The following is a 17,870-nucleotide window of genomic DNA, read 5'->3' on the forward strand; positions in this document are numbered from 1 at the left end:
CAGGACCGCCTCCTCTTCCTTCTGGAAAAGGGTTTTACCCTTTTAGAGAATCAGGTCTATTTCAGGCTACTTAAGAATTGACAGTTTTCTTTGTTGAATAATTGTATCTGGGAAGTGCAAGGGTCTGAAGACATTGCAAACTTCCTTAGTTTTAGTTGGGGAGTGTCTTCCGCTTGACATGGGAGACAGCTGGACACTAGCCTCCTCAGAGGTTTACCACTCATTTCAAGAGCAGTGACGTCATCTTGGGTCTCTGGCATGAGATCTTTATGGATCTGATTGTTGGGCGGCTGCTTGACCCTCCTTGCATTCCTTTTCCAAAAAGTTTTGTCTTTTTCTTTTTGCTTCTGTTGAAGCAGCCTTTGGGAATAGGGGTTTTTGCAGGCTGTGGTGCCCTCAGATGGGGTCTGCCTCTCTTTTTTCTCTCCCGTTAGCATTCAGTGTCATCAGTAGCTTGGGTATAATTTCCCACAAGTAATGAATGCAGCTGTGGACTCTCCCTGTATTAAGAAGGAAAACATAAATTATGCTTACCAGATTATTTCCTTTCCTTCTGTACAGGGAGAGTCCACAGCTCCTGCCCGTGTTCTCCGATGGGCGGCCCTAAATTTAATTTGTTTCTTCTGGCACCTTTTTCACCCTGATATTTCTCCTACTGCTCCCTCTGCAGAATGACTTGGGGATGAGGAAAGTGGGGGAGCTATTTAAGCTTTTGGCTGGGGTGTCTTTGTCTCCTCCTGGTGGCCAGGTTCAATATTTCCCACAAGTTATCAAGACAGCTGTGGACTCTCCCTGTACAGAAGGAAAGGAAATTATTTGGTAAGCATAATTTATGTTCTCTAGACATACTAGTTGTTTTTTTTTATTGTGCATATAAACTATAATCCCTGTGTGTTTTTGTTTTTACTTTATTTATTAAATTATAAGCTTTATTTTATTGCTCCAAGCAGGCTATTCTCTTTCCAATGAGGGGTCTTGGAGGTTTGTAGCTGCTATGGGAGCTGAGATTGAGGTTTGAAGAACCTCCCCATGCAGCTCCCTAGCAGCTACTCTGAGCTTCCTGGCTCAATCCCTTTGTGACATCACCATATACATACGGGATGACGTCACCGGCACTCCCATGAAGACTGGGAGTGCTACCCACTAGGTCACCAAGAGATCCCCAGGGTGTAGTGTGGGGGATCCCGAAAATAGCTTTATAACAGGGATCGAAGAGGCATCATCATTTTCCTGTACATCGAACGGGTTAATTGTCAAGTAGATTAAATAATTCTGGGAAAAAAAATCAGTTTTGGTCTCCGTGAACACAGTTCTAACTGTTAGAAATTTGGGTAATGAACTTTTGCTGCATTTGGTTATAGAATATTAGGAGGATTTCATTTATGTGCAGAATATATCAAGAATATTCATTCTAAAGTGGGAAATTCATTCCTTAAAAACACCAACTCATTAACAGATCTTGGCAAAAATTTCTGTTTTGAAATATCATAAAGAATTTAAAAAAAATACTGATAGTTTAACCTCTGAAAAGTGTTTTTCTTTTATTTATTTTCATTTTATTCACTGTGTCAGCTTCCTTAATTGCTCCTGATGTTTTTCAAGTTGATTAATATGCGGCATACAAGCCAATTGACCTTACTCTGCAATACACCATATGTAGCTGTGTTATCTAGTGCACAATTTAATTTTCACATGACTTCTGGCTTTATAATAGAGGTTAGAAGTGACTATGTTCCATTGATTCTGCTAATTAAATTAAATTTGCCCGTGTGGCCTTTTTATTAAATGCGTTAAATGTCAACAAGGACATTGCTGGTAAGAAACTTGCACCTTGGTGAACATGAAGACAGATATAGCAGGAAATGTTTACTTTCAAGGGACTGATGGTATTTAAATAGTATATGTTAATTATAATAAATGTTGTTTTTGTGGTAGCATCTGCTATATATATAGCAAAGTGAAGCTTTTACTACACTCAACCTTCAGCTTTCAGTTGCACCCTGTGCTTAATTGTTATTCTTTAAAAAGATAGAAAACGCCTTTGCTACCCATTGTTATATTAATATACTTTATAACCTTTAAACCTCTAAATGTCTGCCGGTTTCTAAGCCACTATAAACAGCCTCTTAATCACATGCTTTTTTATTTGCTTTTCACAACATGGGAGTACTAGTTCATGTGAGCCATATAGATAACATTGTGCTCTCGCCCGTGGGTTCTGCACAACACAGCTAAAATGCAAGTCAATAGATAATAAATAAAAGTCATGTGATCAGGGGGCTCTCAGAAGATGCTTAGATACAAGCTAATCACAGAGGTAACAAGTGTATTAATATAACCGTGCAAAACTGGGGAATGGGTAATAAAGGGATTAGCTAGCTTTTTAAGCAATACATTTTTTTGAGTTGACTGTCCCTTTAAAGGGACATCTGTAATTTGTTAGAGGATGTCATTATTTTCACTACTCACTGTAAATCTATGGGGTTCATCATAATCCTTTACAAATGTTTATCTAATGTTTTTGTACAAAGTTTACCATTAAAGGGCCATAATAGTCGAAAAATTAAATGCTCTAATTTGTTAGGGTGTATAATTTTAAGACTATTGCACCTGCACTAATGTGTGTTTAACCCTCATGAATGATGTCATCACACTCCACACACCTGTGTCTCCTGGTAGTCACACCGCTAGCATTTGCCGAGTGTTTGTCCGACATGCCACAATAAAGGTATGATCAATTCGCTTTACTTTGACTCATGTGTCTGTGTTGTGCCTTAAATAGTGGACATTTTTGGTCTGGGAGCAACTTATAAGGAAATTTTCTTTGTTTATTGTATACCTGGAACAGACAGCCTGGTCTGCAGGTCTGGGTTTGTGCCGGGAGAGGCGCCGACGCAGTATTTCCTGTATGTTCCCGCATAGACCTTACCGCTCAGTATCCTTGAACTCTCACTCACCTGTGTATATATGATATATTAATCAGCTATTTTAATGTGAATTATTATACATTATTTTCTTTTTTAAACCCTTTTTTTTCATAAATTAATATTCCTCTCCTGCTATCTCTCTTCTCTCTCTCTCCTAGCTCCCTCATCTTTCTCTCCTTTCCTTTCTCCTCCCCTCTTTCATCTTCATCTGTGTTTTTTCATTCTCCTCAATCTCATCTCTTTTCTATCTTAGCTTCTCTCTCGTTTTTCCTCTTTTCTCTCCATGCCATCTCTTCTATTCTTCTCTGTCAAATCTCTCCCTGTGTATATTTTTTTCTCTTCCATCTTTTTCATTCTGTCTCTCTCCTCTCTGTTCTTCTCTCTCCTCTCCTCTCTACATCTCCCTTTTGCAGCCTCCTTTCTTTTCTCCTCCTCTCTCCTTTCCGCTTTTTCTCCTCCTCCTCTGTCCTCTCTCTCATTCCTTTCTCCATTTGTGATTTATATTTGTCTCTCTTCTCTTTGCCATGTCTTCTCGTCTATCTTTCCTTCCTTTTCACTCTCTTCCATCTATTTTTTTCTTTATTTTCTCTCATCTGTTTCTTTCTCTCTCTCTCTCTCTCTCTCTCTCTCTATCTCTCTCTCTCTCTCTCTCTCTCTCTCTCCCCCATTTTGTTTTTCTCTCTACTCTTCCTCCTCCTCCTCATATTTTCCTCTTCTGTCTGATCATCCTTATCTCTCTCCCTCTTCATTAGCTTCTATTCTGTTTCTTTCATCTCTCTTTCCCTCTGTCTCTCTCTTACATTTTTCTTCTTTTCTATTCTTTCTTTTCTCTCTTTTACTTCTCTCTCATTATTCTCGCTTCTATCTCCCTCCCATCTAGCCCCTCTCTCTCTTACTCTCTTCTTCTCTCCTCCATTCTCTCTTTCTGTCATGTTTTCTCTATCTGCCTTTTCTTATCCATCCCATTTCTTCCTCTCTCTCCTTCTGTGTTTTCTTTTCTATCGCTTCCCTCTTCATTCTTTCCCCTCCTTTCCTCTGTCTGATATCTCTTCTCTGTCCCCTCTCTTCCTGTTTTCTCTCTTCTTTCTTCATTCATTCATTCTTTTTCCTATGTTTCTTCTCTCTTTGCTCCTCCTTTTCTCTTTCTTCTCCTCCTTTCTTCTGTCACTTCCATCCTCTTTCCTCAACCGAACCTATTTCACTCCTCCCTCTCTTTTCTCGCTCTTCCTTTTCTTAGCTCTGCAATATATTTTCTGTACTCTTTCTCCCTGTATTTTTCTCTCTTCCATTTATCCTCTCTCTCATCTTTTGCTTTTCTTCCTTTCTCCTCTTTCTCTCTTGCCTCCTCAGTTCATCTTTCTCTGCTTTGTCTTATCTTTACTAACTCTCTTCTCTCAGGGAGACACTGTGTTTTCTATCTTCTCTTTTCATGCCTCCTTTTCTCTCTCATCTTCTTCTCTGTCACTCTCATCATCTTCTCTCCTATTCTCTTTCTACCTTTTCTTTCTTCATTCTCTCTTTTCTCTCTCCCTGCTCTCTATTCTCTGTCCTATTCCTTCACCATTTCTCTCTCTTTGTGTTTTCTTTCTTCCTTCTATCTTGTCTCTTCACTCCTTTTCTCTCTCCTTCTCTCATCTTTTTCTCTAATCCTCTTTTCTCTCTTTCCCCTCCTCTCTTCTCTGCCCTCTTTCTGCTTTTATTGCTCTATCTCTGATTTCTCAATTAGTATTCCTTCTCTCTTCTGTGTGTGTGTGTGTGTTTCTTACCATTAACAGTAGTTCTAGAAATAACACACATCTGTTTAGTTATATAACAATAATTTATATATAGAGAACAACAAACTAGACCATCATTGCTTGTGTGATGCAGCCATCTCAGAGTTATTTACTACCTTTTTCTTCTGTTAAGTGTGATCAGTCCACGGGTCATCATTACTTCTGGGATATTAACTCCTCCCCAACAGGAAGTGCAAGAGGATTCACCCAGCAGAGCTGCATATAGCTCCTCCCCTCTACGTCACTCCCAGTCATTCTCTTGCACCCAACGACTAGATAGGAGGTGTGAGAGGGCTATGGTGATTATACTTAGTTTTATATCTTCAATCAAAAGTTTGTTATTTTAAAATAGCACCGGAGTGTGTTATTACCTCTCTGGCAGAGTTTGAAGAAGAATCTACCAGAGTTTTTGCTATGATTTTAGCCGGAGTAGTTAAGATCATATTGCTGTTTCTCGGCCATCTGAGGAGAGGTAATCTTCAGATCAGGGGACAGCGGGCAGATGAATCTGCATAGAGGTATGTAGCAGCTTTTATTTTCTGACAATGGAATTGATGAGAAAATCCTGCCATACCGATATAATGTCATGTATGTATACTTTACACTTCAGAGAATTACACTGTAAGAAGTACATAAAGCTGTTTAATAACTAGAAATTATGTTTAACGTTTTTGCTGGAATGTAAAATCGTTTTCATTGCTGAGGTACTGAGTGAATAAATGTTTGGGCACCATTTTTCCACTTGGCAGTTGCTTAAATCTGTTTTTTTTCTGTCAGTTTCTGTTCTCCCTCACTGCTGTGTGTGAGGGGGAGGGGCGGTTTTGGCGCCTTTTCTATGCATCAGTTTTTTCAGTCAGCAGCTCATTGTATTTCCTGCATGATCCGGTTCATCTCTACAGAACTCAGGGGTCTTCAAACTTATTTTGAGGGAGGTAATTTCTCTCAGCAGAGCTGTGAGAATTATAGTTGACTGTGATAAAAAAACGTTTATTCTGTAATTGTTTCCTGCTTTCAGAATTTGTTATCTTTGCTATTGGGATAAACCTTTGCTAAAGTTGTGTTGTTTACAAGGATTGAGGCTATAACTGTTTCAATTTATTAGTTTTCAACTGTCATAGATTTTCTGTGCTTCTTAAAGGCACAGTACGTTTTTAATTGAATTGTATTCCAAGTTGCAAGTTTATTTGCTAGTGTGTTAAACATGTCTGATTCAGAGGATGATACCTGTGTCATTTGTTGCAATGCCAAAGTGGAGCCCAATAGAAATTTATGTACTAACTGTATTGATGCTACTTTAAATAAAAGTCAATCTGTACAAATTGAACAAATTTCACCAAACAACGAGGGGAGAGTTATGCCGACTAACTCGCCTCACGTGCCAGTACCTGCATCTCCCGCTCGGGAGGTGCGTGATATTGTAGCGCCGAGTACATCTGGCCGGCCATTACAAATCACATTACAGGATATGGCTTCTGTTATGACTGAAGTTTTGGCTAAATTACCAGAACTAAGGGGTAAGCGTGATCACTCTGGGGTGAGAACAGAGTGCGCTGATAATATTAGGGCCATGTCAGATACTGCGTCACAGGTTGCAGAACATGAGGACGGAGAACTTCATTCTGTGGGTGACGGTTCTGATCCAAACAGACTGGATTCAGATATTTCAAATTTTAAATTTAAACTGGAAAACCTCCGTGTATTACTAGGGGAGGTGTTAGCGGCTCTGAATGATTGTAACACAGTTGCAATACCAGAGAAAATGTGTAGGTTGGATAAATATTTTGCGGTACCGACGAGTACTGAGGTTTTTCCTATACCTAAGAGAATTACTGAAATTGTTTCTAAGGAGTGGGATAGACCCGGTGTGCCGTTCTCACCCCCTCCGATATTTAGAAAAATGTTTCCAATAGACGCCACCACACGGGACTTATGGCAAACGGTCCCTAAGGTAGAGGGAGCAGTTTCTACTTTAGCTAAGCGTACCACTATCCCGGTGGAGGATAGCTGTGCCTTTTCAGATCCAATGGATAAAAAATTAGAGGGTTACCTTAAGAAAATGTTTGTTCAACAAGGTTTTATATTGCAACCCCTTGCATGCATTGCGCCGATCACGGCTGCAGCGGCGTTCTGGATTGAGTCTCTGGAAGAGAACATTAGTTCAGCTACTCTGGACGACATTACGGACAGGCTTAGAGTCCTTAAACTAGCTAATTCATTCATTTCGGAGGCCGTAGTACATCTAACTAAACTTACGGCGAAGAATTCAGGATTCGCCATTCAGGCACGCAGGGCGCTGTGGCTAAAATCCTGGTCAGCTGATGTTACTTCTAAGTCTAAATTGCTTAATATACCTTTCAAAGGGCAGACCTTATTCGGGCCCGGGTTGAAAGAGATTATCGCTGACATTACAGGAGGTAAAGGCCATGCCCTGCCTCAGGACAAAGCCAAAACTAAGACTAGACAGTCTAATTTTCGTTCCTTTCGTAATTTCAAAGCAGGAGCAGCATCAACTTCCTCTGCACCAAAACAGGAAGGAGCTGTTGCTCGCTACAGACAAGGCTGGAAACCTAACCAGTCCTGGAACAAGGGCAAGCAGACCAGGAAACTTACTGCTGCCCCTAAAACGTCATGAATTGAGGGCCCCCGATCCGGGATCGGATCTAGTGGGGGGCAGGCTTTCTCTCTTCGCCCAGGCTTGGGCAAGAGATGTCCAGGATCCCTGGGCGCTAGAAATAATATCTCAGGGATACCTTCTGGACTTCAAATCCTCTCCTCCAAGAGAGAGATTTCATCTGTCAAGGTTGTCAACAATCCAGACAAAGAAAGAGGCGTTTCTACGCTGCGTACAAGAGCTCTTGTTAATGGGAGTAATCCACCCAGTTCCACGATCGGAACAGGGACAGGGGTTTTACTCAAATCTGTTTGTGGTTCCCAAAAAAGAGGGAACTTTCAGACCAATCCTGGACTTAAAGATCCTAAACAAATTTCTAAGAGTTCCATCGTTCAAGATGGAAACTATTCGAACAATTTTGCCCATGATCCAAGAGGGTCAGTACATGACCACAGTGGATTTAAAGGATGCTTACCTTCACATACCGATTCACAGAAATCATTACCGGTATCTAAGGTTTGCCTTTCTAGACAGGCATTACCAATTTGTAGCTCTTCCATTCGGATTGGCTACGGCTCCAAGAATCTTCACAAAGGTTCTGGGCACTCTTCTGGCGGTACTAAGACCGCGAGGAATTTCAGTAGCTCCGTACCTAGACGACATACTGATACAAGCTTCAAGCTTTCAAACTGCCAAATCTCATACAGAGTTAGTACTGGCATTTCTAAGGTCACATGGATGGAAGGTGAACGAAAAGAAAAGTTCACTCGTTCCACTCACAAGAGTTCCCTTCCTGGGGACTCTTATAGATTCTGTAAAAATGAAGATTTACCTGACAGAGGACAGGTTAACAAGACTTCAAAGTGCTTGCCGCACCCTTCATTCCATTCAACACCCGTCAGTGGCTCAATGCATGGAGGTAATCGGCTTAATGGTAGCGGCAATGGACATAGTACCCTTTGCTCGCCTACACCTCAGACCACTGCAACTGTGCATGCTAAGTCAGTGGAATGGGGATTACTCAGACTTATCCCCTTCTCTGAATCTGGATCAAGAGACCAGAAATTCTCTTCTTTGGTGGCTTTCTCGGCCACATCTGTCCAGGGGGATGCCATTCAGCAGACCAGACTGGACAATTGTAACAACAGACGCCAGCCTTCTAGGTTGGGGTGCCGTCTGGAATTCTCTGAAAGCTCAGGGACAATGGAGTCAGGAGGAGAGTGTCCTGCCAATAAACATTCTGGAATTGAGAGCAGTTCTCAATGCCCTCCTGGCTTGGCCCCAGTTGACAACGCGGGGTTTCATCAGGTTTCAGTCGGACAACATCACGACTGTAGCTTACATCAACCATCAGGGAGGGACACGAAGCTCCCTAGCTATGATGGAAGTATCAAAGATAATTCGCTGGGCAGAGTCTCACTCTTGCCACCTGTCAGCAATCCACATCCCGGGAGTGGAGAACTGGGAGGCGGATTTCTTAAGTCGTCAGACTTTTCATCCGGGGGAGTGGGAACTTCATCCGGAGGTCTTTGCCCAAATACTTCGACGTTGGGGCAAACCGGAGATAGATCTCATGGCGTCTCGACAGAACGCCAAGCTTCCTCGTTACGGGTCCAGATCCAGGGATCCAGAAGCAGTCCTGATAGATGCCCTGACAGCACCTTGGGACTTCAGGATGGCTTACGTGTTTCCACCCTTCCCGATGCTTCCTCGATTGATTGCCAGAATCAAACAAGAGAGAGCATCAGTGATTCTAATAGCTCCTGCGTGGCCACGCAGGACTTGGTATGCAGATCTGGTGAACATGTCATCCTGTCCACCTTGGTCTCTACCTCTGAAACAGGACCTTCTGATTCAGGGTCCCTTCAAACATCAAAGTCTAACTTCTCTGAAGCTGACTGCTTGGAAATTGAACGCTTGATTTTATCAAGACGTGGGTTTTCTGAGTCAGTTATTGATACCTTAATACAGGCTAGGAAACCTGTTACCAGAAAGATTTACCATAAGATATGGCGTAAATACCTATATTGGTGTGAATCCAAAGGTTACTCTTGGAGTAAGGTTAGGATTCCTAGGATATTGTCTTTTCTACAAGAAGGTTTAGAAAAGGGTTTATCCGCTAGTTCATTAAAGGGACAGATCTCAGCTCTGTCCATTCTGTTACACAAACGTCTGTCAGAAATTCCTGACGTCCAGGCTTTTTGTCAGGCTTTGGCCAGGATTAAGCCTGTGTTTAAAACGGTTGCTCCACCATGGAGTTTAAACCTTGTTCTTAATGTTTTACAGGGCGTTCCGTTTGAACCCCTTCATTCCATTGATATAAGGTTGTTATCTTGGAAAGTTCTATTTTTAATGGCTATTTCCTCGGCTCGAAGAGTCTCTGAGTTATCAGCCTTACATTGTGATTCTCCTTATTTGATTTTTCATTCGGATAAGGTAGTTCTGCGTACTAAACCTGGGTTCTTACCTAAGGTAGTTACTAACAGGAATATCAATCAAGAGATTGTTGTTCCTTCTTTATGCCCAAATCCTTCTTCGAAGAAGGAACGTCTACTGCACAACCTGGATGTAGTCCGTGCTCTAAAATTTTACTTACAGGCAACTAAGGATTTTCGACAAACGTCTTCTCTGTTTGTCGTTTACTCTGGGCAGAGGAGAGGTCAAAAAGCTTCTGCTACCTCTCTTTCTTTTTGGCTTCGTAGCATAATTCGTTTAGCTTATGAGACTGCTGGACAGCAGCCTCCTGAAAGGATTACAGCTCATTCCACTAGAGCTGTGGCTTCTACTTGGGCCTTTAAGAATGAGGCCTCTGTTGAACAGATTTGCAAGGCTGCAACTTGGTCTTCGCTTCATACTTTTTCCAAATTTTACAAATTTGACACTTTTGCTTCATCGGAGGCTATTTTTGGGAGAAAGGTTCTTCAGGCAGTGGTTCCTTCTGTATAAAGAGCCTGCCTATCCCTCCCGTCATCCGTGTACTTTTGCTTTGGTATAGGTATCCCAGAAGTAATGATGACCCGTGGACTGATCACACTTAACAGAAGAAAACATAATTTATGCTTACCTGATAAATTCCTTTCTTCTGTAGTGTGATCAGTCCACGGCCCGCCCTGTTTTAAGGCAGGTAATATTTTTTAATTTATACTCCAGTCACCACTTCACCCTTGGCTTTTCCTTTCTCGTTGGTCCTTGGTCGAATGACTGGGAGTGACGTAGAGGGGAGGAGCTATATGCAGCTCTGCTGGGTGAATCCTCTTGCACTTCCTGTTGGGGAGGAGTTAATATCCCAGAAGTAATGATGACCCGTGGACTGATCACACTACAGAAGAAAGGAATTTATCAGGTAAGCATAAATTATGTTTTTCACATTTGACTTTGCTCAAGATTAAAGTGCGCAAACATTTTAGTGACTTGGCCAAAATTTGCACAGGAAAAAATATTTGCGCACACTGCTCAAAACATTAGAGGGAACATTGGTGTTAAGTATAATATAGATGCACAGTTGGTCAAGCTGCCTGATATCAGTAGCTACAGTTTACTAGAGTTGTAATATCTATTCAGGGTGTTTCACATAGTTGACGTAAATATTAACGTTTTAAAATAGACTGAGTTCTTTTTTTGATATTTGTTTCAGGTGACTTAAAAATCGTTGTATAACTTATCATATATATTTATAGTATTCATTTAATAATAATAGTAACAGTGTTCTCCACAGAAAGTGTTACCAGCTTGGGTGGGGGCATAATGCGGTACCAGGGTGTGAGTAGTGTAATATTTTGCAATATTAGAACCTTGTCTGTTGTTTTCAAATGTTACTTAAAGGGACATAATACCCATATGCTAAATCACTTGAAAGGGATGCAGCATAACTATAAAAACTGTCAAGAAATTATCACCTGAACATCTCTATGTAAAAAGGGAAGATCATTTACCTCAAAACATTTTCATCTTATAAGAGCAAGTGTTGCTTTAGTAACCGTTATACTTCAGCTACTATCCAGCTGCAACTTGAGCAAAAATAAAACAAAACAATAGCCTATCAGCATCAGCAGTGTTGAGGTCATGCTATGGTTTGCTGTGATCTCATGAGATTTCAGTGAAATCTCATGAGATTTCATAGTTAACTTCCTTAAACTTAATAGGGAAATAACATGACTGTCCCTGCACATACCAGATGCATGCTCCCTTACAAGTCCTGGGACTAGTATCCTGATTTGTTGCTTAAAGTCCCTTTACAATAGGTTGTGAATACTTAGGAAAAGTTGAAGTAAATATTTTTCTTTTTTTACAGCAACGCTGCCTCACTTTCAAGTGCTTCAAAATGTGACTATCATGTCCCTTTAAGCTATCCAAAGCACAAATTAATTGCAAAATTATACATAAATTGATTTAATGATAATGTGTGCAACAAACATGAAAAAAATGAATACTAGATAATTTCAGCTGAATATTGGCTTAAATTTTAGCCAGGTAGTCAGTAAAATCAGTCGGTTGTTGTGCCCACTAAGGGCCAGAATACAAGTGGAGGGCTATTTAACGTTAAGTAAGCATTTTGTGCGCGTCAGGTTGCACTCGTATTAAAAAGTAAACTGTTTTTGCATTAGCCCGAAGCGCATAAAAAGCCAAAATTAGGATATCACGCATGCGATAACCTATTCCTTATAGAAGTCAATGGAGCAAAAAAGTTGGGGAAACAGCCAACACCCTACTCGCACGCAAACCCAATCGCATATTCACAAGTGTGCTAACCCGACAAAAAGATCTCTCTCCCTTCTTCTCCCTTCTTCTCCCTTCTTCTCCCTTCTTCTCCCTTCTTCTCCCTTCTTCTCCCTTCTTCTCCCTTCTTCTCCCTTCTTCTCTCTTCTTCTCTCTTCTTCTCTCTTCTTCTCTCTTCTTCTCTCTTCTTCTCCCTTCTCTCTTCTTCTCTCTTCTTCTCTCTTCTTCTCTCTTCTTCTCCCTTCTTCTCTCTTCTTCTCTCTTCTTCTCTCTTCTTCTCTCTTCTTCTCTCTTCTTCTCACTTCTTCTCTCTTCTTCTCTCTTCTTCTCCCTTCTTCTCCCTTCTTCTCCCTTCTTCTCTCTTCTTCTCTCTTCTTCTCTCTTCTTCTCCCTTCTTCTCCCTTCTTCTCCCTTCTTCTCCCTTCTTCTCCCTTCTTCTCCCTTCTTCTCCCTTCTTCTCCCTTCTTCTCCCTTCTTCTCCCTTCTTCTCCCTTCTTCTCTCTTCTTCTCTCTTCTTCTCTCTTCTTCTCTCTTCTTCTCTCTTCTTCTCTCTTCTTCTCTCTTCTTCTCTCTTCTTCTCTCTTCTTCTCTCTTCTTCTCCCTTCTTCTCCCTTCTTCTCTCTTCTTCTCTCTTCTTCTCTCTTCTTCTCTCTTCTTCTCTCTTCTTCTCTCTTCTTCTCTCTTCTTCTCTCTTCTTCTCAATTCTTCTCACTTCTTCTCTCTCTCCTCTCTCTCTCTCTCCACATTCTGCTATGTGCAGACCATTGGAATGTGAAATATTTACAGTACATACACAGTATAGCACTTTATTAAAAATTAATATTGCATAAATATGTTTTGACATGTTTTCATCTACTTTACTTCAAAGGGCTCAATGCCCTTTGAAGTAAAGTATACATTTTTTATTTGTTTTGTGACACTTTTTTGTTTCATGAAACAGTTAACCAGAGCTCTGAGGATGCTATAATCATTCTAGCCTAATCGCAATTGCGCTCACGCGATCGTGTTTACGTTCAACTTGTTATAGGAGCGGAAAACCCAACGTGCGCAAACGCCCGTAATAAACCCCTTATAGTTTGCGCTTAACTGTTAGCGTTCTACTCGTAATCTGGCCCTAAATAGGCCCTGGGAGAACACTGAATAATAATACTAGTAATATTAATAATTTGTAAATAAAAGTTGTAGAACAGAGGCAAGCCACCTGATATGCTGCAGTGAGAGCATTACAGTAGCTTCTAAGATCAATAGGTAGTAAAATATCTGTCACAAGAATTAAGTTGATTAAGACTGATTGAGCTGATAGATTCCTTCTAAGACTAAAAAAAGCTTATTTTTTGTACAGGACCCTACGGACTTTGAATGGAGCTTTTGGATGGAATGGTGTCGGTGGCCCTTGATGTGGCTGATGCTGGGACATGTTGTGGTTTCACAGTTTGCCAGAATTTGCTTTGAAAAGGTTTGTATCTAAGTAAACGACTCAATAGCTTCAGACATCATAAAACATCTTTCCTGCACTCCATAACTGTCAAGCGTTATGCAGGTCATCCACTTCCTGTGAAGATTTATATACACAGTAACTAAATGAAAGAAAATGACATACGTGCCAAACCATAAAAGGATTTTTATTGTGCTGAAATAAAAAGCACTTTAAGCATCTTGGTTTTTTTTTATGTTTTATTTACTAACATAACTATTAGTGATGCAAATGATGTGCTGAAATAATAGAGCGACATTTTATAAAAAGAGTGTTTAACCTTTGCATATGAGGGCAGCTTTGGAGTTTTCTTTTTGTTTGCAGGACAAGGAAACACATTTTAGAAATGAATCAAAGCAGAATTATATTCTATGAAACAAAATTCAAATCAGCAGTACAGAATATATGACGTTGCTTATCTAACAAACATACCTATAAATGTGGATCTTGAAATATATACTTTGATATTTAGATAGGAAATGTAAGAGAAAAACTTTATCCAACTTCAGCTGTCAACTTCCTTAAATAAATAATTTATATTGGAACTTGATGTGATGCAAAGGGGCTAGGTATAGGCATAGCTTCATTGTAACATAATGTTATGTATGTGTTGCTAAATACTTGATGGTTAAGTTACAGGTTTATAATCTGGAGAAATGTGGGACAAAATAAAAAGCAGGGTTTATCTCAGTGTTACAGTTGTATATTGCATTTATATGACTAATTTCTGCATTGTTGTGCACTTCATTAACCCCTTAACGACCGACATATGGGGTACGTCCTGCAAAAAAATGCAGTTAACAACCAAGGACGTACCCCGTACGTCGTTGGTCTTTGAAAGCGGTGGAAACGATCCCGATCGCTTCCAGCCGCTTTCATGTTATTGCAGTGATGCCTCAATATTGAGGCATCCTGCAATAACACTTTTTAGCAGTCCGATGCAGAGAGAGCCACTCTGTGGCCCTCTCTGCATTGGCCATCATTGGCCGTGATCGTTGGTGGGTGGGAGCTGATGCAGGGATGCGGGTGGGCAGCCATCGGAGAAGGAGGGGGGCGGGATCGCATGTGGATGGGCGGGCAGGTAAAACACAGTGGACAATATGGCTCAGTAGTTGTGGTATGTTGAAGTTTACAATTCAGAAAACAAGTATTTGTGCACTTTATATAAAGATTAGCCCTAAAATTAGAGCTTGTTGCTCTTTTTTGAACTAATCAGAAAACAACTTCTATGTATCCTGATTAGACAACATGAGGCATTTGATATATGATGAATTTAGGTATTAACTACAGACTTAGGTGTTAATAATGATAAAGATTTATAAATAAGATATATATCATATGTTCAATATATATTTATATAAGAGCCACAGATGGAGTAGAAATACTGACACGGTCATAATCAGCAATGGTAGTAACAGGAATGAAACAGAATGATCTCCTTTTACTTCACGCATTCACACACATCCTAAAATATATACAAGTACAGACACTCCGCAGACACACATTGTTTGTTTGTAACTGATATTGCAGATAACAGGATTTGCCCAATAATGCAGACTGGTGATAACAAACAGGCAGGTAAGAAGCTTAAAAGCTTTAGTTTTGTTCGAGTACGTTACCCCCTTGAGGACCGAGAGTGTTCCGTTACCGCACTGGGAGATCCGTGTCTGGGACTGGCAGCGTGTATGAATGCGGCTTACTTCCGGGTAGCGGTAAAAAAGTAGATCCGGCCGTTCAATGATCCAAGCTTGATAATAACAAAGTTGCGACAAGATCATAAGAGATTCAAAGGTAGCAAAAGTAAATATTGGTATTGTTACTTTGCTCAGGATTCAAATGATAGGAGACCTGAAATAAGAATAGCTACAACAGAGTAGGTATGACTTCAATAATCAGGCAGTGAATGAATGTTACAGGTAGTCCTTAAATAGGGAGGAGACCATATAGGAGGGGTTAGAGTTAGAGGTATACCACATCTCCCCCCTTCAAGGAAGCACCCCAGGGGATTCCAAGCTAGGTTTCTCAGGGTAGCGGCGATGAAAATTTCGCAAAAGACGAGGAGTGCGAAGATCAGAATGGAGTTGCCAAGAGTTATCCTCTGAACCATAACCCTTCCATTTCACAAGGTACTCCAACCTCCGCCTATGGATCCTGGAATCCAACACAGCTTAGACTTCATACACCTCTCGATCATCAATGAGGATCGGAGGTGGCCGAGACAAAGAGAGGGACTGAGGTGATGGAAGATATGGCTTCAACAAAGAGACATGGAAAGAGGGGTGAATTTTAAAATCCTGAGGGAGCTCCAATCTCACAGCATTGAGGTTGATTATTTTAGACACCTTAAAAGGACCCAAGTACTGATTTGCAAGCTTTTTACTAGGAACGGAAAGCTTAAGATTTTTTGTCGAGAGTAGAACTAAATCTCCAATTTGATATGAAGGACTGGCTCTGTGATGGGTATCATACAACCTTTTCTGATAATCTTTAGCTTCTGAGAGATGTTTTTTCAAGACGTCCAACCTTTCTTGCAAAGTAGTTGCAAAATCCAATGCAGAGGGTGAGTTCACCTGTTGAGAGGATAAAGAGATAGTGGTAGGATGATATCCATAAGTAGCGAAGAATGGGGATAGTTTAGTTGACGAAGAAGTGGTATTGTTGTAACAGAACTCCGCCAAAGGTAAATAAGATGACCAATCATCCTGGAGATGAGTTATGTAGCAACGAAGGTATTGCTCAAGAGTTTGGTTAAGTCTCTCAGTAAGACCATTTGTCTGGGGGTGAAATGCAGTCGAGTATCTTGAATCAATCTTGATTAACTTGCATAAAGATCTCCAAAAATTAGAGGTAAACTGAGTACCACGGTCAGTTATAATAACTTTAGGCAGTCCATGTAAGCGAACTATGTTGTCTAGGAAAACGTGAGCTGTTGTGAAAGCTGTTGGCAGACCTTTTAGGGGAATGTAATGAGCCAGTCTTGTTAGATGGTCAATGACAACTAAGATAGTATTGTAATGGTGGGATTCAGGTAACTCGACAATAAAGTCCATTCATATGGTACTCCAGGGTTTATCAGGAATAGGCAGAGGAGATAAAAGACCTGATGGTCTTTTGTGTACTAACATATTTCTGGCGCAGGTATCACAATGTTTTACGTAATTTGTTATATAAGTATCCATGAGGGGCCACCAATAATTTCTCCTGGTTAGGTCAATAGTTTTAGAAATACCTGGATGACCCGCTAGGGTCCCATCATGGGTTTGTTTAAGAATGGAAGATCTCATTTGTTGGGGAATATAGAGTTTAGATTTATGGTAAAAAAGACCAGTATTGGAATCTTTCTGACAGTCTATTCCATGTGGTGGTGCTTGCTTTAATTCTTTTAATACCTCTTCTTCTAAAGGTGTAAGTAAACCTATAATTTTTTCTTTTGGAATGATTTGGTTGATTTGATCTTGAGTGTTTTGATCATGTAGTCTGGAGAGAGCATCGGCTTTGGTATTCAAGTGTCCCGGTCTGTATGTTAAGAGAAAATTGAAACGATCAAAGAATATTGACCATCTTGCTTGCCGTGCAGACAAGGTCTTACTTGTTTTTAAGAATTCAAGGTTTTTATGATCTGTATAAATCTTAAAAGGCAGTTTGGAACCTTCCAATAAATGCCTCCAGTGGTCTAGGGCACGTTTTATAGCTAGAAGTTCTTTATCTCCTATGCTATAGTTTTTCTTAGCGCTAGTCAACATTTTCGAATAGAAAGCAATAGGATGAATTTCAGTCTTGTTCTTATCTTGTTGTGATAATACTGCACCGATACCTGAGTCGGATGCATCGACTTCAAGGATAAATTCTAAATCAAAGTCTGGCATAGCTAGGATGGGAGCTGTTGTAAAATATTCTTTCAACTTGTTAAAAGCATGAGTTGCGGATTCTGTCCACTTAAATCTTTGTTTTTCACTAGTAAGTGCTGTTAAAGGTTTAACGATAGAAGAGAAATTCTTAATAAACTTTCTATAAAAATTCGCAAAACCAATGAATCGTTGTACAGATTTTGTTGAAGTTGGAGTAGGCCAATTCAAAATTGCTGAAACCTTCTCCGGATCCATCTGTATTTTGTTGGGACTGATGATATAACCCAAGAATTTTATTTGTTTGACATGAAAAGAACATTTTTCCAGTTTAGCATATAATTTGTGTTCTTTTAAACGAGTTAGTACCCAGCGTACATGCTTTTCATGTTCCTGTGGTGTTCTAGAATAAATTAGGATGTCATCTAAGTATATTATGACACAAACGTCAATAAGGTCACGGAATATCTCGTTTATAAAAAACTGAAAAGTTGCTGGGGCATTACTCAGACTGAAAGGCAT

The 17,870-nt window shown here is 40.3% G+C and overlaps 1 protein-coding gene across 1 annotated transcript in view; it reads left to right on the forward strand.

The window, feature by feature from the left end:
- HHAT (hedgehog acyltransferase) overlaps positions 1–17,870 on the forward strand; it is a 1,153,474-nt gene that overhangs the window by 141,860 nt on the left and 993,744 nt on the right. The window contains exon 4 of the mRNA XM_053712382.1: positions 13,372–13,485. Coding sequence (XP_053568357.1) covers positions 13,372–13,485 — 114 coding nt within the window. The remainder of the gene's footprint in view (positions 1–13,371; positions 13,486–17,870) is intronic.

Source organism: Bombina bombina, chromosome 4 (assembly GCF_027579735.1).
Source record: "Bombina bombina isolate aBomBom1 chromosome 4, aBomBom1.pri, whole genome shotgun sequence".
Lineage (NCBI taxonomy): Eukaryota > Metazoa > Chordata > Amphibia > Anura > Bombinatoridae > Bombina > Bombina bombina.